At 45.5% G+C, this 25,188-nt stretch overlaps 2 protein-coding genes across 24 annotated transcripts; one reads left to right on the forward strand and one right to left on the reverse strand.

The window, feature by feature from the left end:
* Window positions 1–5,037: 5,037 nt before the first annotated feature.
* On the forward strand, window positions 5,038–9,054 carry LOC136546170 (uncharacterized). 23 transcript variants are annotated; one of them, XR_010781283.1, is made up of 9 exons: window positions 5,038–5,402; window positions 5,478–5,565; window positions 5,760–5,851; window positions 6,319–6,415; window positions 6,517–6,581; window positions 7,266–7,312; window positions 7,737–7,825; window positions 8,086–8,190; window positions 8,812–9,054. XR_010781283.1 is itself a non-coding variant. In XM_066538139.1 (9 exons), the coding sequence occupies exons 4-9, from the start codon at window positions 6,391–6,393 to the stop codon at window positions 8,863–8,865; spliced, it is 594 nt and encodes a 197-aa protein (XP_066394236.1). In that variant the 5' UTR covers window positions 5,038–5,402; window positions 5,478–5,565; window positions 5,760–5,851; window positions 6,319–6,390; the 3' UTR covers window positions 8,866–9,054. The 23 variants fall into 23 exon arrangements, 6 of the variants coding, with proteins under 6 accessions (XP_066394236.1, XP_066394237.1, XP_066394238.1 ...); XR_010781284.1 differs by having other exon boundaries at window positions 7,751–7,825; XM_066538139.1 differs by adding an exon at window positions 8,279–8,374 and having other exon boundaries at window positions 6,319–6,585; window positions 7,737–7,833.
* A 3,259-nt stretch (window positions 9,055–12,313) lies between these two features.
* Window positions 12,314–22,088, reverse strand: LOC136541924 (endoglucanase 22-like). Its single transcript, XM_066534112.1, has 3 exons — window positions 21,455–22,088; window positions 20,667–21,122; window positions 12,314–13,450 (listed from the first exon to the last, which is right to left on the reverse strand). Exons 1-3 carry the CDS (start codon window positions 21,911–21,913, stop codon window positions 12,764–12,766), a joined length of 1,602 nt encoding a protein of 533 aa, XP_066390209.1. The 5' UTR covers window positions 21,914–22,088; the 3' UTR covers window positions 12,314–12,763.
* Between the last annotated feature and the right edge of the window lie 3,100 nt (window positions 22,089–25,188).

Consider the following 25,188-nt stretch of genomic DNA (forward strand, 5'->3'; position numbering starts at 1 on the left):
TGTTTGTGGGCTTGTAAACCTAGTGTTTGATCTAAAAAATAAGCTATAAGTGTTTAACTCAACATGGTATAAGATAACCCTTATTTGGAGGTGTGAAGAAGCTTGTCCTTGGATCAAACCGAGTTAAATATTTTTTGCAAGTAATCTAGATTGAACCAAATTAGGAAAATGATCCTCATTTCACATGGTTTCACCCCAACCTATCTAAAATTTGAGCTATCTTTTTGTGCTAATTGTTGACAAAGGGGGAGAGAAATTCACAAAGATAGTAAGATAGGGGAAGTAAACAAATGAAATGACATTGTAAGGGGATCAATCAAAATTATACACAAGTAGGGGAAGCAAGCTCATAAACTTGTATGTTGCATTTGAATGTGCATTTCATATATTTGCTTGCATGGCACTAGTTCTAAATTTCAATATCCATGCTTGTGTGGTGTATGCTAGTTATAAGGCTTGAAAGATAAAATGAAAAACTAGCATGCATAGGCTAAAGTAACTAGACTTATGCTCATTGTATGGAAACTAGACCATTGCTTATAATGTTGATCTCATGGGGTATTCTAGTTTTTGTGTATGCCTAGTTACTAATGGTGCTAAGGATGGTATATTGGTGCACTCTAATTGGTATCACGCTTCAAAGGTCCATCTCTTATACCTTAGCATCATTTGGTAGAAATTGTCTCCTATATTTCCTATCTAAGCATATGTGCAAGCTACAATCCAAACCCTTAGCACATATGTAGGGGGAGCAATTGCTACCATTTGGGATTCATGAAACTTGTCAATATCCTTTTACACATGGTAAATATACTTGGGCAAGCAACATGGATTCAATAAATTTCAATTCATATCTTTGTAAAAGGGTTGTCATCAATTACCAAAAAGGGGGAGATTGAAAGCTCTAGTTTGATTTTGGTGAATTGATGAAACCCTAAGTACTAACCTAGTTTATCAAAAGTGATTATGAGATAGGTAGCACTAGTCCAAGTGGTGGAGCAAATGAAGATCATGACATGATGATGGTGATGCCATGGTGATGATCAAGTGCTTGGACTTGAAAAGAAGAAAGAGAAAAACAAAAGGCTCAAGGCAAAGGTATAAGTGGTAGGAGTCATTTTGTTTTGGTGATCAAGACACTTAGTGAGTGTGATCACATTTAGGTACGATAGCCGTACTATTAAGAGAAGTGAAACTCATATTGAAATGCGGTTATCAAAGTGCTACTAGATGCTCTAACTCATTGCATATGCATTTAGGATCTAGTGGAGTGCTAACACCCTTTAAAATGTTTGTGAAAATATGCTAACACATGTGCACAAGGTGATACACTTGGTGGTTGGCACATTTGAGCAAGGGTTAGAAACTTCATCGGCGCCCTATACAGAAAAGACAGAGGTCACTGTAAGTGACTGGACGCTGGCCTCGATTGGACCGGCGTGTCCGGTCAGTAGAAGCTGCAAAGACGCTGGCGTCGGTCTCCGACTGGGCGCTGGGTCACTTAGTGATCGGACGCTGGAGGATTGCGTCTGGTCCTACTGATGTGGCAGCGCATAAGGGAGACGCTGAGTGACCAGACACTGGGTGATAAGGATATCACTTCTTTAGAGGTACCCGCTGATCCTCCAACCGTCATGCAAGGTCCAATGACCCGGGCTCGAAAGCGACAACTCAATTTAGAGGTGAGCTCGTTCTTAAGCGATACTTTTCATACTTTTAAGAATAGACTACTACCTAATGATGTTATCTTTCTTAGGAACATTGGAGAGGGTCATGAAGGACTTAGAGGAAGTGGTGGAGGTGATGATGACCAGCAAGGACGTCCAACACAAGCCGGAGGCCCAGTCCAACAAGAATTCGAGTCTGCCTCGGCCTCTAGGACTAGTCTACCTTAAACTGGTCGCCCAGGATGCATCCGGACTCCGTTTTCGATGATCCATGTATGGATGGAAAGCTAATTTGATAAGGAAGCCAATCCAAGTGGTTTCACATCAAAAGCTCTTCGGAATCAACAGGAATCATCGAAACAAGTCAGCGTCTAGAATCTGCCAGGGTGCTGTGACACCTTTCTTTTGGTTCGTTGGACCGTGTATCGTGTTTGGGCCCATTAGGGGGAGCGTCCAGGGTAGGAGACGACCCTAAGACCTTTATAATCATATGCCGCAACCGTCATTAGGTTTTTGGGTTTTTGCTTAGATTATTCTATCAAGAACAGCTTCGCCGTTCATCGGTTTGTGAGACCCCAACTTCGTGAGATAATCATTCATCTGTAATTTTGTTGCGTTCTTTCTTGTTCTTGCTTGTGTTCTTCCTTGCATAGACAGAAATTAGCCTTCTTAGCGAGGTCAACCTGGTCCATGACTTGGTTGATAACCAGAGGAGCTGTGGTGCTAAGATTACAGGGTTCGATCTTTCAATATGAAGCCGGATCGGTGTGTCATTCTCCGCCACAACGATAGTTACCATCACCTGACGGAAGATCAGGATCCCCGTCTCCATTACTGGGTGAGTCCGGTCGAGCATCATGATTTTGCGCGAATGAAACCTTACTAGAAATGATCAGACGCTGAGGTCCTACGTCCGGTCACTTCACAGCAGCGCGTCTGGTCATCACTTAACCGTTGGGATCGGGCGCTCAGTATTTGAAGAGAGGGACACGTGGCATGCATCGCGTGACCGGACGCTGGGATCCAGCGTCCGGTCGATTTGACCGGAGCATCCGGTCACCCCGTGTTGTGCCCAGTGAAGGGGTACAACGGCTCTATTTCGTGGAGGCTTCTATTTAAGCCCCATGGTCGGCTCAAGCTCACCCTCTTGGCCATTTGCATTGACATAACAACCTTGTGAGCTTAGCCAAAGTCCTCCCACTCATCTCATTGATTCATCATCTTTGTGAGATTGGGAGAGGCACTTGGTGTTTGTATTTTGCTGCGGGATTCGCTTGTTGCTCTAGGTGGTTGCCACCATCGCCTAGATGGCTTGGAGCAACGAAGGAGGATTGCACGAGTTGGTGATTGTTCGTGGCCATCTCCGGTGATTGTGAGGAGATTTGTATCTTCCTTGGCGGAGCGCTGAAAGGTAACTCTAGTGGATTGCTCGTGTCATTGAGTTACCTCACTCGTGGGTAGGTTCTTGCGGTGTCCAATTATGTGGACGAGGTTCGTGCAATACATCTTAGCCGCCGAACCAACAAACCACCAAGTGTTGGTCGACACAACGGGGACGTAGCATGTTGGCAAGCACGTGAACCTCGGGAGAAAATTGGTTGTCTCTTGCCCTTTGGTATTCTTCCGGTGATTGATAAAGTATTCATTTTGTGATTGGTTCACTCCTCTTTACGGTGGTATAATCACCCCACTTACTCATTTATATTTCCGCAAACTAGCTATAACAAGCTCTTTAATGTAGCTAGAATTGAGAACTTGCTTTGTGGATTAAGTTTATCTAGTGGAGCTCTTTAGTGTAGAAATTGTGAGAGCTCTTAGTGAGTAGTGATATAGTAAATTGTGTGCCTAGTGATCATAACAACTAGAATTATTGAATAGGTGGCTTGCAACCCTTATAGAGCTAGAGCTAGTTTACATTTCGCTATTTGTTCTACTAATCAAATTGCTCTAGTCGGTTTGTAGATTTTTAAATATGCTATTCACCCCCTCTAGCTATATTAGGACCTTTCAACCTTATTATGATAACTTTTCTACATAACCTTTGAAACCTAACTTTTGTTTATAATTATCGTTAGACAAACTTATTCATCATAATTTCTCAACATAACTTTTTATACAAAAACTTTACAAATGACTTATACACATCAGCTTTTCTTGTAAGCGTTTTTAAAAAAATACACACACACTTATCAAGCATAATTTTCTACGTAATTCATTCCGGACAAATTTTGTCAACCTAAAAAAATTTATTCACTGAAGAAAAACGAGGAGATTAATATAAAAAGGCAAAAAGGATAAAAAAGGGAAGTGAGAAAATAAAATGCAAATGATAGTGAGAGAAAAGAAAAAAAGTGAGAGAATTGCATACAGGTATGTCTGTGATCATGACCATTGACGAATCGCTCTAAGTGCGGAGTGAAAAAAATAGAGATAAGAAAGAAATACTAAGCCGCGGTAGTTACTGTGGATGGAGACACAGGAAGATCGTGTTGCCATCTGTCGTAGGTCCAGCACACGTGAAAGGAAGGAAATGGAAGAGACACGTTCATACACATATAGCAACGTAAAAACGTTTGTTCCAGTAGCAGGTCTACCAGACCAATATGGCCAGGTCTAGCCGCCGGCAGACCTCCCCTCCGGTGAGAACCTAACCCCTACGTACAACGGGACTACCTCTTCCTCGCGCCTGGCAATGGGGCAATGGACCAATGGTAAAGCTCAGCTTCTGGGGTTTTTTTTTTCGCGCGAGGGACGGAGGGAGATCGGGTCGTTCAGGGACTCCGGCTTAATATTTTCTTTCTACAAGTAGCCGTGTACACGAGAAAACTATTAGACTCCGGCTTAGTATTCTGCACACGAGAAAACTATTAGACTCCAGCTAGGCCTATTGGGCCGTGTACAGAGGCCAGTGGAAGCTGAACCGTTATAGGCCTTTATTAGGCTTTAGCAGCAATTCTCCTTGCTTCAAACGAAAAAAAAAAAACAATTCTAAAGAAAGCAGCGATTCTCCCTTTGCCTTGGGTTCCAGCACCCCTAGCGCAGATCGGTACATAATTATGGAACTACCGCACGCGTCGGTAAAAACTGCCAGACGTCAACGGTACTGGCGAAATCCACACGAACACTCTGGCTGAAGCGCGATTTATTCCGCGTAAAGATCATCTATCTACCTCTATATCTATTTATCTACCCCTATAATACACCAGTTAAAATAAATATATAGCTACATAATAAATATCTACTACACAATCATAATCTATGCTACATTCATATTCATAAATTTATCTAGAAAATATAATATCCATAAATTCATTTAAAAAATATAACACCGTCAAAATAAATAAACCACATTATCTCTTGGTCGCTCTCTCTCGTTACTCGTCCGAATCCGATGCCTGTCTCTGCACTCCATCGCCCTCCCACGCGCATGCGCTGAGGCTCGCGTTGATTTCGGTTGCCCTGTCCACGATCAAATCTGGCCGACGGCACAGGAAGCGGCGACCACGATGCTGCCTGCCACCTGCGCCTCCGCCCCTTCCGGCGTCACCGTCGGCGCCTGCAGGTGTGCGCAAACACAGCGGCGTAGCCAGTCTCCGGCACGGCGACCCAACCCCGCCGCGACTCCGCCCCCAACCGTCTAGCCTCCTGCCTCCATACGCCTCGAGTCGAGTCGTATGAGGTGGACACGGTCGACGGCGTGGCGACCTCCTCGGGTCGATCCATCCAGTCGGTGAGGTCATACCCGCCTCCTCACCTCGCTCTTCTCCGTCTCATACTCTGCTTTGCTTATTCCGTACTGCTGCCCTGCAGTTTCCCGTTGCGGAGGAATTTGATTGCCATTCAGGGTTTTTGTCAAGTTAGGTGCACGGATAGACAGGCAAGTCTTCGGCTCAGGGAGGTGAGATCTGATTTTACTAGGCCAGTGTATTTGTTTGACTGAGTCCTTATACATTACCATAGTGAACGTTTTGCAATGCATACTATACAGAGCCATCATTTATCTGATTAACATCCCCAGGTTCTGTTGCCTCCATGGACCAGCAAACAAATTAGGATATTAACCATTGCATATTTGTTGTCTATTTTTTGTAGGACTGTTGCTCCATCTACGTCATCTTCAGCTTTAGGAATGCCAGCCCGAGAACTCCTGCTTACACCAAAACGAGTGTTCCGGCGTCAGCTAGGTGATTCCATATCTATATATTTATTCCCCCGTCATATTGTCTACTGCTATGTCTACTACATATTATACTTTTCTGCCTTTGATGATGTCGAATTTCCAGTATTCATATACCGTTCATTAGCGTTCAACAAAAGGACAACAGTACCCAATAGATTTTTTATGCTTGAATTTACATTCCTATAACATTGCACTTTAAAAAAAGTACCACGGAGATCAGGTAGATGCGAAAAATGGAGCAACATGTGCATAAAAAAATCTGCTCCTTGCCCCAGCTATTACATTGCCACTGCTTCACCCAAATCCTCGGATCTATCTCCAGCTATGGAACACCTGCTTTTCTATGGTCAATCAAATATTCTTCCTATAATTAGTAGGATGCTTTCTCTATGATCAGTAAAATTCATCCATCTATGCTTGCCCAACCTATGTTTGCCATCTTACTCACCGGTCTCTGTTCTTTGCCTGCAGGAGACTGGGTATATATCCACTTCGGCTTATTTTGTTTTTGGTTCCTAGATAGGCACTGCAGGTGATGCCAATATGGTGGATCTGCTGATTATGTCAGGTATGTTCTTCTCTTTTCTTTTTGAAAGGTTCGATCGTGGATGTGCTGTTACAAATGCATGTAATTTATTGGTGCCCTTTGTGTTGTTTCCATCTGTTGAGATTCGAGATGCACCCTTCTTGGCTAAATCATCTTCCTCTCCCCAAGTGTGGTTGTGCATGACTTGGCAAGTATTATGCCCATCTTCATCCTTCAATTTTAACATTTTGGTACTCTCAATTATTTTTCTTTTATACTAATAACCAAATATCTGAGGGTCTAAGGAAGAATAAGAAGAAGGTGACGTGAGAGGACAAAACAGCATGTAGCTTCTTTACTACAGATATGAAACATTGCTTTTTTCTTTTTCTCTCTTACTAATACGCCATCTCAATTTCGGTGTATTGTATGCCTCGATCTGGTTGGCTAAGGGAGTGAACATTTTAGATTCAGTAGTAGTTGATTCTTGGTTTTAATGAATCACATTTCCCTCTTCAGTTCCACTATACTACATGGCCAATCTGGTGCCTTCTAGATCCTTTTGCCTTTGTCTCCGTTTTTTTATACTCCTGATGCTCTGAAAAGTGTACCAAATTTATTGATAGTCCACTCTTACACAACATGATGTGCCTATATGATTTTGATTTCCTAGGCTCCTGATTACTGAATATAGCCTGAAAGCTAAAAAATACACTCACAGACCATGGTTTCCACTTCTGTTTGATTTTATCTGAGATTTCATCTATACTAACAATTGTACTACCATGTTAGTAAGCCAATGTTGCTTATACCCGTGCTAGCAAGCGTTACTTTAATATATTCAAGTGTCAGGAAAGAGACCATTTTTTTCATATATTGTACATCGTTTCAGGAATTTCTAGGCTACCTTTCTGTTACGAAGTGGCTTACATTGTCAGGGTACCTAACTATCCCATGTCTGAAAGCTTTCTAATTTCATTGTTTCTGAATTTCCTCTCTGAATATGCATCACCCAGGGCGAATTCCATTGTAAGCCTATTATGTTAGCAAACTGCATTAGTATGAGCCCTTTGGACTGTGTGTTCTAATATCTATATTCATCACGATATTCCCTATTTTTTTTAGCTAAGCACTATGGTCTCTACCATGCACTCGATATGAAAATCTTTTACAGAGCACCTGCACCTCCAAGAATGCACAACCCATGCTGTTGGTGTTTTGCACTGTGTAAATTAGAGCGGAAAGCAGCACAACATACCATCATGTCCACCTACCAACAGTCTGTCTATGTTTCCTTAGTTTCACAAAACAAGCAAAAAGAGAATGTCCAACATCATACATTCATACTGTCATATCCGTTCAGTTCTGTAACTGCAGGTGCATCTATGAGCAATGGCTGGTGTTCGTATCAAACTATCAGCGTCTTCGAGAGTGAGAAGCATTATCTACTAGGTATGCAGGTGCAGTTTCATCTGCTGGTTGGAGTATATTAGTATCTTATTTATTTATGTAGCTATTGAAGTTGCCACAATGGCCCATAATTTTCCTTCACAATTTCGCTTGCCATCTACTTGCATGTACAGATCAGGCCCTTATCTATAATGTGGGCGCATCATTTTTTCATGCAAAATTCTGTTGAATTTGAGTATATCATCGATGATGACGTCCACTGAGAGTACCCACTAATAGGCTGCATGGTTCCGCATGCACAGTTTGGACGAGATCCACGATGTCGTGGCAAACTAGACCACAAGAAACTAGTAAAAGTGCTCGAGTGCTGGCCTGACATGGAATACAAAATTAAAGATTGCAGCAATGTAAGATATGTTCAGTGTACTCCTTTATATTTTATTTATATATATTATACTTTTTTTAAACACTTATATTCTATGTCTATGTTTTTAGATTCTACTGCCATATTATCGAGATGGACTATATACTTTATTCATAATAGACATGCAAAAGGAAACTGTGCACATTATGGATCCACTCTCAGATGATGTATGTTACAAGGGTTATGCTCAAATCATGCCATATATAGCTACATTTCACACTATTGCTAAAAGGTTCAGTCTCACTATGAAACTGATAAATTCTAAGTGGGACGACAATATTTATTACTGGAAGCGAATATTCCCTGCATGTGTTACAAAAGTTCCAAAACATAAAGACTGGTAATCACCTATAATATGTTTCATCTTTCTTATTATCACAAAATAGTTATTTGATTTATGTACAATAAATCAAACAAATGCTCATCTCTAGAAAATTAGGAGGTTTTCTTGTATACAATTTCATGAAGTCATAGGATGGTGTAAGATTGCCACAGATGGTGTAAGATTGTCACCGATCAACACTGTAATCGTATATTCTCTAATTATATTTTGTACACTACATACAAAATTAATAACTTAACTTATTATATCTACCATGCACAGCTATCAAATTCACGAGGATGGAATTTTTGGGGGACATTCTTAAGAGCCATGTAAACGAATATTTTGACAACTTTCCTGAAGATCTCCAAGTCATGATTAAGGACTTGACAGAATGTAACTTCAATGGTTATATGAGAAAAAACTTTACTATGACTTCTTAGTTTCCCAGATTGTATACATGCTCAAAGATATTGTGTAAAAGTTGAACTATGGAAAAAAAAATATTAGTTGTTTTTATGTGCGTCTCCAAGATAAATCTGTTGCATTAGCACGGGTATTATACTATCTATCTACTAATGGCCAGGTATATTATAATACCTGGCTAGGCGTCCTCCCTGCCGCGGCCGCTGTCGGTCCTGGCGCGGCGGGCTCAGGGAAGACGACCTCGACCTTCTTTCTCGTGGTTTTGTGAAGGCAGCGACGCATCCTGTCCAGCTTATCGTGGCGACCACGCCAGCTCATCCCTGGTGGCTAGTGCCGACTGGTCCACCGTTTACCCACAGCGGGCTACCAGCTCCTTGACCCGTGCGGAGGGGGCGGACTTAGTACACAAGAAGCGGGGGCACGTGCCCCCACTTAAGTTCTTGGTTTAAAAAAATGTCTTCTTTCATGTAGTTATAGAGGTCCATTAGTAATAGGTCATCACTCGGATTTTATCTAGTTTCTCCACTGGTGGAGACTGGCGACGCATTCGTCGCAAGCGTCCGCCGTGGAAGCTGTGGGGGAGAGTGGAGAAAATCTAGTTTCCTGGCATCAGCTATGTGAGAGAATGGAGAAAATCTGGTAGCTTGAACATGGGCGGACCTAGTACACAAGGGCACTCAAATTCTGGGTTTAAAAAAAATCATGCTTCTTTCGGGTAACTGTAGAGGTCCATCAGTAGAAGTCCGCCACTCAAATTTTACGCTAATTCCGCTCCTGAGCTTGAAGCTGTTGAACAAGGAGAGAGAGCTCCCAAGGCCGGTGGTTCGTCTGTAGCGAGGACCGGACAGTGTGTGTGTGTGGGGGGGGGGGGGGGGGGGAGGCGAGGAACTGCAAAGTGGCGAAGACCATTGTCATCACTAGTTTAAAGGCGACCGGACGGAGTGGAGATTTGGTGCGCGGAGCCGGCTCCGTACAAATGATGACCTTTTGGTTCGCTTTTTTCTCATGTTCGTTATTTGTTGTACAAGCACATAGCTGCTCGGCTGATAGTTTCTGCGATAAGCCGGCTGATGTTGTTTTGTTGTAAGAGAAAAACACTCACTACGGGAGTCAGTGGCTTTGCCGAGTGCCAGGGGCACTCGGCAAAGGCTTTGCCGAGTGCTGCACTCGGCAAAGAATACTCGGCAAATAACCCGTCGGCAAAGGCGTCTTTGCCGAGTGTCTTTTGTCGGGCACTCGGCAAAGCCTTTGCCGAGTGTCGACACTCAGCAAAGTTGAAACCGAAAAAAACCTGAAAAAAATAGGAATTTTTACCCAAAAAAATGGAATTTTTTTTATCGATGGAGGCCCCCACCGGCCAGCGCCCACCCATCTCCGACATTTTTTGCGTGAATTTCATGGCTACGCGGCCGACGCGATTCGAACCCGAGACCTCCCGTTGTGCACGTACATCCTCTACCACTATACCACACTCTCACTTGTGTCTGGATTCCGTTTTAGTTCCTAATATATTATACTAAACCGAGTGTAAATTGCATGTTTGAGGCCCTAAACGAATTCAAATAAAAAAGCTGTAAACAACAAAGTTTTATAACTTTTCGAGATCTACACTTTTAGTTTATGAAGTTTTTCCATCCGAGGTCGTTTACAAAATTTGAATTTTAAAATTTTGAAATTCAAACGCGGTTTTGCATGACAAGATGTTTTCAAATCAAAAAGTTGTCAACTACAATGTTTCATAACTTTTCGAGATCTACAGAGTTTATTTTGGTTGTTTTTTCATCCGAGGTCGTTTGAAAAGTTCGAATTTTAAAATTTTGAAATTCAAATGCAGTTTTGCATGACAAAATGTTTTCAAATTAAAAAGTTGTCAACTACAATGTTTCATAACTTTTCGATATCTACAGAGTTTATTTTGGTTGTTTGATCATCTGTTCATCCGACATGGTCGTTCTAACATTGTTCACAAATCTTATATATCTCTCTTGTAGTTTCATAAACTACCAGAGAGATATGTTAGATTTGTGAACAAAATTACTTTCACTTTGTCATATGAAGAAAAGACCAAAACAAACATTGTACATCTTGATGAGTTATACAACTTTGTAGTTGAAAACTTTTTCATTTGAATTAATTTACTGCTTCAAAATATGCTTTGAAATTTTCTTTGCCGAGTGTCAAAAAATAACACTCGGCAAAGACAAAAAAAAACACTCGGCAAAGAGCCTCTTTGCCAAGTGTTAAAAAAAAACACTCGGCAAAGAAGTTTTTTTGTCAAGTGTAAATTACATGTTTGAGACCCTAAACAAATTCAAATAAAAAAGTTATAAACTACAAAGTTTCATAACTTTTCGAGATCTACACTTTTAGTTTAGGAAGTTTTTCCATCCGAGGTCGTTTACAAAATTTGAATTTTAAAATTTTGAAATTCAAACGCAGTTTTGCATGACAAGATGATTTCAAATCAAAAAGTTGTCAATTACAAAGTTTCATAACTTTTCGAGATCTACAAAGTTTATTTTGGTTGTTTGATCATCTGTTCATCCGACATGGTCGTTCTAACATTGTTCACAAATCTTATATATCTCGCTTGTAGTTTCATAAACTACAAGAGAGATATGTTAGATTTGTGAACAAATTTACTTTCACTTTGTCATATGAAGAAAAGATCAAAACAAACATTGTACATCTTGATGAGTTATACAACTTTGTAGTTAAAAACTTTTTCATTTGAATTAATTTACTGCTTCAAAATATGCTTTGAAATTTTCTTTGCCGAGTGTCAAAAAAAAAATAACACTCGGCAAAGAAGCTCTTCGCCGAGTGTAAAAAAAAACACTCGGCAAAGAGCCTCTTTGCCGAGTGTTAAAAAAAACAGTCGGCAAAGAAGGCTTTGCCGAGTGCCCGAAAAAAAACACTCGGCAAACCAACTGGCACTCAACAAAGAGCCGATCTCCGGTAGTGACTATACTATGACTGTCAGGCTTTCTTTTCAAAATAACCGAGCTAAACTTTTTTTTAAGTTTGACTATAATTTAAAAATAGTATCAGTATTTATACCTTCAAATATTCAAATGTTGATATTATTTTTTAGCTAAACTTTATTGATTCATAAGAATAGTTACCCAGTCAAGCAACCAAAAAAAAGGGCGCATGATGTGCGTTACTTGGAACTCGTAGAATGCATGCCTGAGGCACATGACATGTCATGTGCATGCATGAAGGAAAACGAGGTGAGATTTATCTGAAAACAAGAGAGTATGCCACCAAACTTGCCTTGTGAACGAGCAGTGGACAAGTATGGTAGATAAAATCTTGTAAACTGAAGCTCTCTATGTCTCCTCATATGACATGGCACTTAATTGTTTAAAAAAATCTTCGGAGGGAACAACTTAAAGTGGATCTCCTCCGCATTCAGAAACTCCTGGAGCCATGAACAATATAATAAGAAAACATATACGTACTACTCCTAGGATGCATGTAATTTGTCTATGTGACTATGTATTTACTGTTCTCCCAGTAAATATTACAGTTCTTTTCAGTTCTGAGACACCTAGATTAAACACATACAGACAACTTTGCACACCTTTTTTCTCGTCCTTATTATTGCTCCACTATGATTCCTGTTCTTTCTTTCATATCACTAACCAAAACTCTCTTTTTCTTTTTCTTTCTCTCATATTAACACTTCAAAAAAAATAATTATATGGAAGCTAGTAGTAAAATATAAGCTTACGAGAAAGAAAGAAAAAAGAATTATCCCGGCTGAAGCCGCCTTAATTTCGACACCACCGCCACCATTTTTATATTATCTACACTCCGCCTCATCGGCCGTCCCTCTCCGGCGGTCCCCTTCCTCCGTCGCCAGGCGGTGCAGCCTGGCGAAGACACCGACCATGGGCGCGGTGTTGTAGGTGCATGCCTCGGTCTGCATGTAGTTCCCGCGGTCGTCCCGGAACTCGTCCCTGCAGTTGGGCCCGCCGACGATGGCGCCGGCGAGCATGTTGGGGTTGGGCCGGCCCCGGCCGAACCAGTCGTCGAAGCCCTGCATGCAGCCGATGAAGCGGCTGTTGGCCTTGTGCGCGACGATGGAGGCGCCGCGGTGGTGCACGCGGACAGGGTACCGGCGGCCGTAGCCGACCATGTAGCTGAGCCGCAGCGGGTTGCGACCCAGGATGTAGTCCGCCTGGGAGCGCGCCAGCGCCAGCAGGTCGGACGGTGCGGCGGGGGCGCCGCCCGTGGGGCAGCGGAGGAGGCGGTCGGAGTCGGAGAGGTAGCGGGAGTAGGCGGTGAGGAGGAAGGCAGCGCTGGAGACGTACTGGAGGTTGTTCCACTGGCGCACGTACAGCATCCCGCCGGGGCTCCGCTCCACGTTGTCGCTGCCGTTGCCGCCGTTCCGGCCCAGGCACGCGCACAGGTAGTGCTCCGCCTTCGCCTTGTACTGCTCCAGCACCGCGCCGTGCTTCAGGGCTCCCGGATCGCCCTCCAGCAGCAGCTGTTCGTTACATGACGACGCAGCAAAAGCAAAGGTGTCAAACACGGTTTTAGACGTCCGACAAAACAAAAAGTTGCATTTCCTAAAGTTGATTTGCTAGTTTATGTGAAATCTTCAAATACATGTCGTTCTAGATGACGAACGGAGGTAGATCGGACAACAAAAACGCGGTTCGATCTTATTTTGACCTGGCGGCTCAATCTTACTGCTAGGTAAATGTAACTACCTATCCAAGCCGGCAAATGTGATACACATACACGGCACCATGCATACATCACATCGTCAGTGGGACGCAGCAGCAAGACACTGCTGCCCATGCCGGCGAACTGTATCAAGGGACAAGAATAGCAAATCACTGGGCTGGGATAGAGCGCCGGAGCCACACCGACAGCGCATCTGATGTAGGCACTCAATCGTGTTAAAAAACGAATCAAAACGGGACAAGAATCGTGCAATGCGGAGTAGCTACATCAGCAGCAGTAGCTAGCAATCAATGAACTGCTTGTAAAATTGCGATCCAGCTCGACAATTCCAATCGAACAGGCGAACCTATCGATCCACGACGATATTCATTCATTCGGCGCAGGGCTGGCCGCTGTCGGTGGGCGATCGAGCAAGGCGGAGGCGACGGGCCACGTGCACGGTGGAGTCACCACGGCCGGCGTCGCTTTCCGGCGCAATGCTACCTCTTGACTCTGACTCCCATGTCCTATCCTCGCTCGTGGGGCCGCACCGCCGCAGGGCCAAAAATGCTCGAGATTCCAACATGTTTTCTCCCCCAATAGTGAAATGTTTTTTTCTTCTCGTGAAACTACAATTTCCAGCTCAACTGAAACAATTTGTTTTGTTTTGTACTGACAATCTAGGCGGTACATTTTCTCTCTCCTATCTATAATAATAATACTCCATCATAACAAAAGGACGTGAATCCTACTTCTCGAAGAGTCAAATACTCGAAAATAGTATATCTCTGTGGTTCATTATGAAAATATAGTTCATCATTAATCACTATTAATATTTTTTTATATAGATTCAGTCAAAATTAAGATTGACTAATTCCTCGACAAGCGAGATTTATCATAACTATTAATATTTTCCTCATGTTACATGCACTCACATTCATCCTACGATTTGCAGCAAAAAAAATGTAAGTATTTCTCTGATGTTCTATTGAGAAAAAGTGTTTCATGAATACCCATTGCAAAGAGCTCCCGCTCTGTGCAGGGTCTGGGGAAGGGTGTCAGTGGCAAGCCTTACCCTTGCCTGTGCAATGCGAGGAGACCGCAACTCAAACCTGGGACCTTCCGATCACAAGCGGTAAGACTCTATCACTTGCACCACGCCCGCCCTTCGCAAAGTGTTTCATGAGTAAGAAAAAAAAATCTATTTCAAAAAAAAATGAATATCGCCCATGGTGCACGACAAGATGTCTTGCACTAACCTAAGCGATCTACAGAATGCCCCCACACTCGTCACTGCTGGCCGTGTGGGACTGCTGCCGTACTGGCGCAGGCAGCACCGGCACGTCGCTGCGCCGATTTAAAGCTCGCGATCCCATTCCCGCCAACTATTGGTCCGAAATGAATGCCAGCCTGGAATACTAAATGCGACATATTCCATTTTTTATTCTTGTTAACGAATATTATATTCTCTGTCAGTTTTTTCACCCCAATTAAATCGTTTTTTCTAATAAAATTCTGGCGTCATTTTCCCAAAAATGTGTTACAGAAGCTTCTTGCCATAAGTAATGCTTGTGCACACGACAAGACTTGTGGACGTCACTACCCGTTGAACGCGCGAAAATAAAGGTAAGAGAGAGAGAATCCTAAGCGAAGTGGTTACTAGCTGTATGCCATTGACGTTCACTACTTTAGAAATAGGATATTTTCAGCTGGTTCACTTATTGATTTCAGCTAGGGTTTATTAATTTTGGTATATTATTTTTTTCTCACAATAAACTAACACCAATCAAACTTATCAGTCCAGAAATCAACCAACAAACAACCTTTTTGTTTCGTTTTCTTCCGGACATCACCAATTTGTATGCGTGCGGGAGTTGACACGGCAAGAAAAACCTACGCTAAAGAATATTATTAGCCCCCAACAACCACTTTGATTGCGACGTTTGCATGGACCTTCCTCGCCTAGCGGGCATTCCTAATTGCTTGTAAATGAATGCTACTGCTGTTTGGTTGCTTGTGGTACACTACGTTATTGTATAACCTGTAAAACCAACACACCTAGTACATAGTCCTCACTTCGTCCTCAAATAAATCAAACTTAAAAAAAAAACTTGACGTCAAGCTTTTCTATAAGTTTGAGCGAGTTCATAAATATTTATGACATCAAACTAGTAGTATCATTAGATAAACCATAAAATATATTTCTCATAATGTGCTTACTACTTATTTGATATTATAAATATATTATTCGGTCAAATTGGTTTGTCTTAGGATATTTCTCACGCGCTTTTGATTTGTTTGGCATTCAACTGTGCGAGGAATGGTTCTTCACGAGCGCCCAGTACGTTTCACAGAAATATATATATAGGAAAAAACCAAATTTTTATATATTTTAGCATATTGTTCGGTCAAGTACAAACTAAATGTCAACATCTGTTCTTTGCAGGGATTTTTCTTTGAAATGTCAATCAGCGCTGGTTGGTTTCTAGGCTGAAAAGCCCGGCTAGTACTGATTTATTGTAAGAGGAAAATAATATTGGCTGACTGATAAGGCCTGACTAAAACCATCAAGCGAACCGGCCGAATATCTAGAACACAAGTTGGCGATGAATGATGCATTCCAAGAAACCCGCATTCATTTTTAAACGTCTTGTCCTACATATATACACGGATTTTGGATACCGCCGGACGGCATATAAAATATATATATCATTGAAAATTCGTGGTAACTATACCAAGGTGCTGTTTAGTTCCTCTCATTTTGCAAAATTTTTCAAAATTTCCCGTCATATCGAATCTTTAGACACATGCATGAAGCATTAAATATAAATAAAAAATAAAACTAATTACACAGTTTAGACGAAATTCACGAGATGAATCTTTTAAGCCTAATTAGGCTATAATTGGACACTAATTACTAAATAACAACAAAAATACTACAGTACTATTTCGTCAACTAAACAAGGCCCAAGCAGTACAACCAAGCAAGGCACCAGCCGGACTGCGTGCTTCGCGCACCACATGCAGTTCCGTGAAGACCAGGTTGTGCATATGTACAGTGACTGCCCGGAAAACAGTGACTTCCATGCATGCATGCTGCCAGCATGTATGACTGCTACCCTATCATCCAGCAGCACCACCAGTTCGATGGGCGCACTTCTCCCACAAGACAGCGAGACCGCTCGAAAAGGTGATGGCCAGGTCACCGGCTCGTCCAAGCCGGACATGCATCCGTCGCGCGCGACGTGTGGAATTCGGCGGAGACCCCGTCCGTGTCGGCATACGGTACGGCGATCGACCTACGCCACACCGTGCCTGCGCAATTGCCCGGGACTGCACGGCGCACGGGCACGGCACGTACGTCATGTCGATCGTTCTCGGCCGGGCCCGCGCACGCAGAGCTAGGAAACGTCATTTCTCGTGCACGTTGGGCCAAGTCCGTCAGCATGCGTGCGTGTCACGTACATGTGTACATGCACTGATGTACAGTGGGAGATCGAAGAAGACGAGAACTTTAACGCAAATTGCAAATGGGAAGGCACGCCAAGAAACCAGACGGGCGAGACCGTCCAAGCCATGCACGGCTCCTTCAGTTTCGCCAGCTTTCGATCCGTATCTCAGTAGCTTGGTGGGTGAGACCGTGAGAGGAGGATGTCTGCTGTATCGGTACTCACCCTCACCCACCCCCGGCCAGTGTACGTGCGTACGTAAGTGCGCAGGCAGGCAGGCACAGGTAGGGCAGGAGCAGGCCGTGCCATTTTTGCCGCCATGATCCCTGGAGTGTCTCCGGCGGTCCGTTTTGGCCTCGACCGGCAGACACCCAACAGCAGGCGCTGCGTCGGCCGGTAGCGCTCTCCCTCCACGGAAGGAAACAAAGCATATCGTACGCGGGGTTCCAAATTTCTCGCGTTCTTTTGTCCGAACTCTGGAGCAAAACAGTCTGGAACACGTACAGGCAGCTCAGACACAGTGACCTCCGATCCTGGCCTTTGTTCCAAAGGCAAGGAGAAAGACGCGTGACCTCGGTGGCTCGGTCATCCGGCGCCGGCTATAGGCCGGCGGATATGTACACGTCCACGTCGACCGCGCGCGGCCACGTGCCTGCGGAGCCGGCGCCGGCCGTTGCCCCACCACAGCTGACTAGCTGAGCAGAGCGGCTAGCTAGTGCTTTACAACTGGTGAGAGGTTCTGAGGTGTCACTTGTCAGTGAGTGACCGCGTCTGTCCGGTGCCTCTTGGGGCATGCCGGCATGGCGCCATGGTGCTCTGCTCACCTCGCCCACAAGAATTTGCAGCTGCCATGGCGTGGGCACTCGGCAGGTGGCAGGTAGAAGCGCTATACTCCTAGATCGACTTGTCTATGATGCCCTACAGCCCTGCGTGCAGGTTATTCTCACACACCCTATGCTGTTCCATTGGTAGAATGGTATAGGTGGCCTTAGCAGTAGTATCTATATATCTAACACAGAACTAGTAGTGATATCCATGTTTGGAATGTTGAGATTTTTCGGCAAAAAAAACATATGAATGATGTCACAATCGTCAGTAGCAGTTGAACGAGCTGTTCCTAGTTCCTACCGGTGGCATTGCTCAAAGCTCAGGAGGAAGCATCCGTATTTGTGGTCCATTACTATGTCCAGATAGTGTAGGTATTATACATCACGCGACCAAAAAAGGGCCGCGTGATCTGCATCACCTAGAACTCGTAGGATGCATGCCTGGGGCACATGACATGTCATGTGCTTGCATGAAGGAAAAAAGAGGTGAGATTCCCCAGTTGGGGCCGGGTAGCTAAGGCAGGCGAGCAATTGCTCTTTAAGTTGTAACCTCACAATCTAAATAGTTTTTGTGTACAAAGAGATGATTCGTTCTTTGACGAAGTAGTGTGGACTTTTGTCAAAAGTGATCGTGCCATATCTTAGAGAGCTGGCAGGTCGAATTCTTCACTCCTCTACCAGCAGGTTAAACTGCAAGCTGTTGATGGGTAGCACGTACTGGTAGTAAGCGATTTTGGGACTCTCTGGCTAGCCAGCCAGCCAGCCAGTGTGATGAGTCAGCTTACCCCGGCCCGGCCGGACCCCACAGCGGAGCAGGGGGAACCCTGATGCGGACAGAATTGAAAATGGCTAGGCCGAATTAGCACACGACCGCAGCTTTCAGCACGAAAGGCTCTCACCCCCTGATCAGATGCCCAGCCATGTGGCCGGCCGGGCGGATCAGCTACTGGCTACTGCTATTCAGGAGCCAGGATCAAGTCCAGTCCAGTCCAGGACAGCATCATTGCAACAGGGAGGTAGGTCAGCCGATGGTTGAGAAGTGGGCTTGCTGCCTGCTCGTTTGGCTGTGGCTTGTCATAAACGATCGTAAATTTTCAGTTAAAATAATATTTTTCTCTCACACAACAGTACTTCTTCACAAAACCACAACGATACGAAACAGCCCAACCAGGCTGTTGGTCCGTAGCAAGCATCGACCACACACCGGAGATGTTCCGTTTTTGGAGCCATGCATTCACACCCAGTTTAGTTTCAAAATTTTTGGCAAAATGGACACGGTAGCATTTTCGTTGTTATTTGACAAATAGTATTCAATCATAGTCTAATTAGGCTTAAAAGATTCGTCTCATAGATTTCGTCTAAACTGTGTAATTAGTTTTATTTTTTATTTATATTTAATACTTCATGCATACGTCCAAAGATTCGATGTGAAAAATTTTGCAAAATTTTTTGCAAACTAAACTGGGCCTCATTTTCCTCCCCATGTCGCCATCGGCCCCCAGCAGTTCCGTGGACGGGCGCCTTGCATGGTTTCTTCTCTGATTTTTGGGGTAGCTCTAGTAGCTCGTAAACCGGTGGATCCTACCTATCGGGTACGGGGGGTTTCTTTTGGGGGACAGCAAAGTATAACGCCATGTGGCAGCATTAACTTCCCTTGCCAACCACAAACGAACCCAGCACAGCCAGCCATGAGCCGTCCATCGTCCTCCAAACTGATGTGCGCGCGGTGCGATGCGGGCGCAGCAGAGCAGCAGCGGCACTGCCCTGGTACGTACAAAAGGTGCTTGGATCCTCATGTGAAATCATCTAGTAGCAGGTTAATCTAGATGCTGTGTGGAGCGATCCGTGGTGGATCGCACGGCTACGTACGTACCGGGAGCATAGGCGCTTGTGTTCGGCTGGCTGGCTGGCTGGTTGCCGGCTGGCCAGCCGCTCACAAAAACACTATTTATATTCTGCCAAAACAGTATTTTTCTCTCACAACAATCAACCGGAACAGTATTTTTCAGTCCTGCCGAATAGGCCTTGGTTGCACGGCTCACCCACCAGCACCCAACGTAGTTGGACTTACGTTGGACTAAGCCACAGTAGCCCTACTCTACTCATGGAGATGGATCGTCCTGTTCGTTTAGTTTATAAACTGTATTTTTTAGCTAATAAATATTATTTTTTTCTTACAACAAATCAGTCAACAATTCTTTCAGCTATAACTTATCAGCCAAGCGAGGAGTGATCAGCGATGGAAGCAATTTGCATGAAGGGGATCTGTGCTCTGCTTTTGTACAGGTCTTGAAGAAAGGTAGGCTTGCTCCGAGGGTTGGGTTTGGGTCGACACGAAACTGAGAAGACGTTTTTTATATTGAAAAATCGGAGGGAAATTCTCTAGTCTTTTGAGGGTACGCAAGGCGATTAACAATTGGAAAAGCGAAGAGAGGTTGACGTGGGTGAGGACCCTGCGTCTGATCCTTTGCCTGCGCCTTTCGCGGTTCGCGCTCCAGCTGATCGAACCGTGTCAAAAGCGAGCGGGGAACAGACCCAATCGGCACGCAATGACGAAATTCTACCGTCAGGCCACCGTGTACTAGTAGTAGTTTTTTTCCCCTCATCAGTAATAATTAAAAGGTACTGTTCCTACTACTGAGGAAAACGCGCGTTGCGTTCACGGAAGATGATGATGATGCAACAAACCAACGATTTCAAAAACCCAGCTGGATGGTGATCAATCAAGAAAGAAGAAAGAGCAGGAGGAGTACCGTACCTTGGCTGCGAGGACCTGGACGCCGGCGTACTTGACGTCCCAGCTGAACTCGGTCATGGCCCAGCCGACCCCGCCGAAGGAGTCGGCCTTGTCGACGGCGTAGCGGAGGTAGTCGTCGCGGGCCGTGGCGCGGTGCAGCCACAGCGCCGCCCACAGCAGCTCGTCCTGGTAGCCGCTCACGGACGCGTAGTAGCTGCGCACCTCCGCGATGCTGCTGTCGTACGTGCCGCGGTACCGGTCGCCGAACTCGAACAGCTGCTGGGCGTGGTGCAGGAGGAGGTGGGAGTAATGCGGGTTGGAGCGGCGGAAGACGATGGAGGCCGCGGCGAGTGCGGCGGCGGTCTCTCCGGCGAGGTCGGAGCCCGGGTTGTCCTTGTCGATGCGGTACGCCTGCCGCGACGTCGTCATGTCCTCCGGCCGCTGCCAGCAGTAGTGGTCCGTGTCGCCGTCCCCCACCTGTCAGCCACGCGCGAGCGAGTTAGTATTCCATACACGGTATTAATGACCACCTGGCCCTGGCCGTCGTCACTCATTCACTCATAGAGGCATGGATGACGGATCCATGGATCGATCGCGTCCCAGCAGGCACCACGCAGAGGCAGGCAGCAGTAAATTTCAGCAGCCTTCATTGAGTCAAATGACTGCATGATGTCTGATGCCTTGGGCCTCGGCCGATCGATCCATCCCAATTCCATGGGTGGTGCGTGGAAGTGGCAAGAAAGTACTTCCCCGGTGACGGCACGCACGCCTAGGCGCCTACGTAGCAGCAGCAGCATACTGTACTGTACCTCTGCCCAGTAGACGAACGGCTCGGTGTGCGCCTTGACGAAGTAGTCGGTGCCCCACTTGATGGCCTCGAGCGTGTGGCCCCACTCGCCGGCGGCCGCGACGTCGTCGGCGAAGTCGATGGCGCCCCAGGCGAGCATGGTGACGGTGAAGGCCATGGGCAGGCCGAACTTGACGTGGTCCCCGGCGTCGTAGTAGCCGCCGACGAGGTCCACACCTTGCTGCAGGCCGTCGGTGAGGCCCGAGTGGCCACGCCACGGCACCCGCTGGTTGTGCGGCAGCCGCCCCGACCGCTGCGCCTCGAAGTAGAGCAGGCTCTTGGACAGCGCCGCGCCGTAGTCCACCGCCGCCTCCTCCTCCGACGACGACGACGCGGACGCCAGGAGGAGGAGGAGGAGCGCGCCGGCGCGGATGACGACGCTGCCAGGAACCGGCGGCCGGCGTGCGCGGCCCCGGCTCATGGCCAGTGCGCGCGCACCGCCCCTCGTCGCTCACTGCCGGGCGCGCCGCGCGTACACAAGTGGAGTATTTGGTTTCGGGGACGCCCCTCGGTTTCCCTCCCTATCTGTGTCTCTCTCTTGCTTACTCGTTCGTTCCTTGGGACGGACGGGACGGGAAGGACTCTCTGTTTGGGTGTTTCCTCTCTGTCCTCTTTTTATTCTTGCGTTGCGTTGCGTGATTGCGTCTCTAGGACGGATGCCGGATGGGCGCCTGCGCTCTGCCTATGGGGGCGGGCGGTCAGCCACTGGCGATCTGCGGCAGCCGGGAGGGGTCTCTCGCGCTCTCCGCTTTCCAGGTGTGCGAGAAATGATCGGCGGGCCCGCGCGAGCAGGCGGCAGGCCGCAGCCGCGCATGCGGCGCACACTCCCCTGCCCGCCCCGCGACACGTACACGCGCGGTGACAGACATCCCCAAAACGCGTGCTCCGGCTCATGTGGCGTGTCGCCCCGCGCCCCCGCCGGCTGGTTCGAACGGTGAAATCGGGGGGCGGCGGCGGCTAGTTGGGCAGGCAACCTGCCGATCTGCGTTGGTGCCTTGCCTGATGAAGTGATGGGATGAGTGCCTACGCGATCGATCCAGCGTTTCGGCTTGTTCGTGGCGGCATTAATGCGAGTGGCCAGGACGGAACGAGCGAGCCGAGGGGTGCAGCGCAGTGGGTTTGACCTGAGCTGACCACCCCAACGTGCAAGTGCTTCCGACTTCGAGCCCACGCCTCCCCACGGCCCCACCGCGTGTCCATCCTGGGTTCCCGCTGGCTGCCGCTGTGAAATTCTCGGGGGACTTGTCGTGTCGCGTCGGGACGTCGGGTGGGGACTGCGGAGGAGGACCGAATTTTTTATTTTTCAGTTTTTTTTAAAAAAAATATAAAGATCCTGATAGTTTGATTTTCGTTTATGTACCATGACCTCGGCGTCATAGCTTTTGGCGTCGAGGAAACACCTTGGTGAGGTGTTGAACGTGGCGGTGACCTGGCACCGACATGGACAAGGCCTCGGCACATCTTGGCGCCGAGCTATTACCCTATAGATATTGATGTTTGAAATGAAACAAGTATAATTGTTCTGAAAAACATGTAACAACGTCATTGCGGTTCAGCTGGTTAGGACGCGTGTGACTTAGCTCAAAGGCCTGGGTTCAACCCCAGTGCTTGAATTTTTTTTGCTATATTTTTATAAACAATAGAACAAGAAAAATTATTTCGAGAAACATGCTATATCTCAGTTGTAGCCTAGTTGGTTAGGATGCTTGGCTCTAACATGAGACCTAGGTTCAAATCTAACAGGTAAATTTTGTTTGCTGCATTTATTAATTATTTTTTTGCTTACTTAGTTATTACTAACGCTCGGGTTGCACCAAACTTTGTTATTATTAAGATGAGAGAACACTATTCATTAATTTGTAATTTGTTTTGGATGAAGGATACATCTCAAGGTGCATTTATTTATATATTATCTAAATCCAAATCCTCCTTATATTATCATAATAATGGATGTATTTATTTATTTATTAGTTTATATACCTCGGTAGTAGTGTTTTTCTTACGAGGGGGAGATCCTCCTCCGTTCCTCACCAAACTTAGTTGAACAATCTAAACGATGATAATATGGAGCTCTTAGTTAATACATTAAGCCCATTCTTCTTGTTAATTCTATTTCATGTAAAATAAGGAGGTATGCAAATTAAAGAGCTCAACACTGAAATAGGGAGGCAAAGTAAATTACACTTACTTAATGTAAAATAAATTCTTTTATTTATTTACTCCTTGTCTCGGAAGCCTTCAACTTATATATGATGACAAAAGCGATATGCATGTAAGTAAAAGGACGGCCAAGCAACACGATATATATAAACACGTCACCTAACTCAACTTGATCAAGGTACGTAATGTTTCAAAATCAAATAAAAAATAAATTAAATATATAGGGTACGGTGGAACAATAGAACAATAATATTAAGTGTGCGGTGAAACACATGACCCTAATAATAAAGGAATAATTTTTCTTGTTGTAATTGCTTATAAAAATAAAAATTTAACAAAAAATATTTGCTGCTTGGGTTCGAGCCGGGTTGAGACCCGTGCGTCCAAACCAACTGGACCACAATAGGATCATTGCATGCTTTTCGAAATAATTTTTCTTATTCTATTGCTTATAAAAATATAGCAAAAAAAGATTCAGCGTTTGGGTTCGAATCCAGGCCTTTGAGCTAAGTCGCATGAGTCCTAACCAGCTAAACCTTAATGGCATTGTTGCATGTTCCTCGGAACAATTATACTTGTTTCATTTCAAACAACAAGATCTATAGGATAACAGCTCAGCGACAAGATCTACGGTGTCGAGCTCGGCGCCAAGATCTACGGCGCCGAGCTCGGCGCCAAGATCTATGGCGCTGAGGGTGCGTTTGGTTGGGCTTTTGGCTTTGGCTTTTGGCCCAAAAAGCCAAAAGCCCAACCAAAGGGGCTGCTTTTTCAGGCTGCTTTTTCAGAAGCAGCTGCTTTTCCGTAGTACATTTTTGAAAGCTGGTCTGACCCTGCTTTTGGCTTTTGGCTTTCTGCTTTTCGAAATTGGTGGCATAAAAAGCTTTTTCATAGTTGTTTCAAGAGAGATAAAGATAGAAGGTATATTTTATACTTGTTTAACCAAACAGCTTTCAGCTTTCCCACAGCTCACAGCCCACAGCAGCTTTCCCACAGCTCACAGCCCACAGCAGCTTTTTCCTACAGCCACAGCTCAACCAAACACACCCTGAGGCCTTGTCCACGTCGGCGCTAGGTCACCGCCACGTTCGACGCCTCACCAAGACCTCGGCGCCATTGACCATAACGCCGAGACGTATTTTCTCGACGCCAAAAGCCATGGCGCCGAGGTCAGAGTCTATAAACAAAAATCAAACTACCAGGGAGTATTTACGAATATTTTTTAAAAAAGGGCTGGAAAAAAATCGGAGGAGGATGGCCGGAGAATGAGCTGCGTTGCCGTGTACAACGTTGCTCGCAGGGAGGGGCGGCGGGGCGGGACCGGCGCGGCCGGATCCGATGAGCTCCGTGACGTCCGCCTCACGTGCTACTGGTACACACAACAAGTGTGTGCTGCTAAGCATTAAGCACCCTAGACATCATACTCTACGTACTAGTACATTGAAGTGATTAATGCACTGCCACTGCGTAGTATATCCATTTCAGGAGTGTCGTTGCGTTGAAGACATACGACCGAACCGAATAAGGCCTCGCTGGGGC

This window comes from Miscanthus floridulus, chromosome 3, assembly GCF_019320115.1.
Source record: "Miscanthus floridulus cultivar M001 chromosome 3, ASM1932011v1, whole genome shotgun sequence".
In the NCBI taxonomy this organism is placed as follows: Eukaryota; Viridiplantae; Streptophyta; class Magnoliopsida; order Poales; family Poaceae; genus Miscanthus; species Miscanthus floridulus.

Excerpts from the sequence above, each read along its gene's own strand:
- LOC136546170 (XM_066538137.1), top strand. The coding sequence starts at position 6,391 with ATGGTGGATCTGCTGATTATGTCAGGTATGTTCTTCTCTTTTCTTTTT. Across the intron at positions 7,313-7,736 it reads AAGTGGCTTACATTGTCAGG|TTCTGTAACTGCAGGTGCAT; the intron begins GTACCTAACTAT and ends ATATCCGTTCAG. Across the intron at positions 8,191-8,278 it reads AAATTAAAGATTGCAGCAAT|ATTCTACTGCCATATTATCG; the intron begins GTAAGATATGTT and ends CTATGTTTTTAG.
- LOC136541924 (XM_066534112.1), bottom strand. The coding sequence starts at position 21,913 with ATGAGCCGGGGCCGCGCACGCCGGCCGCCGGTTCCTGGCAGCGTCGTC. Across the intron at positions 21,123-21,454 it reads CGTTCGTCTACTGGGCAGAG|GTGGGGGACGGCGACACGGA; the intron begins GTACAGTACAGT and ends CGTGGCTGACAG. Across the intron at positions 13,451-20,666 it reads TCCAGGTCCTCGCAGCCAAG|CTGCTGCTGGAGGGCGATCC; the intron begins GTACGGTACTCC and ends TGTAACGAACAG.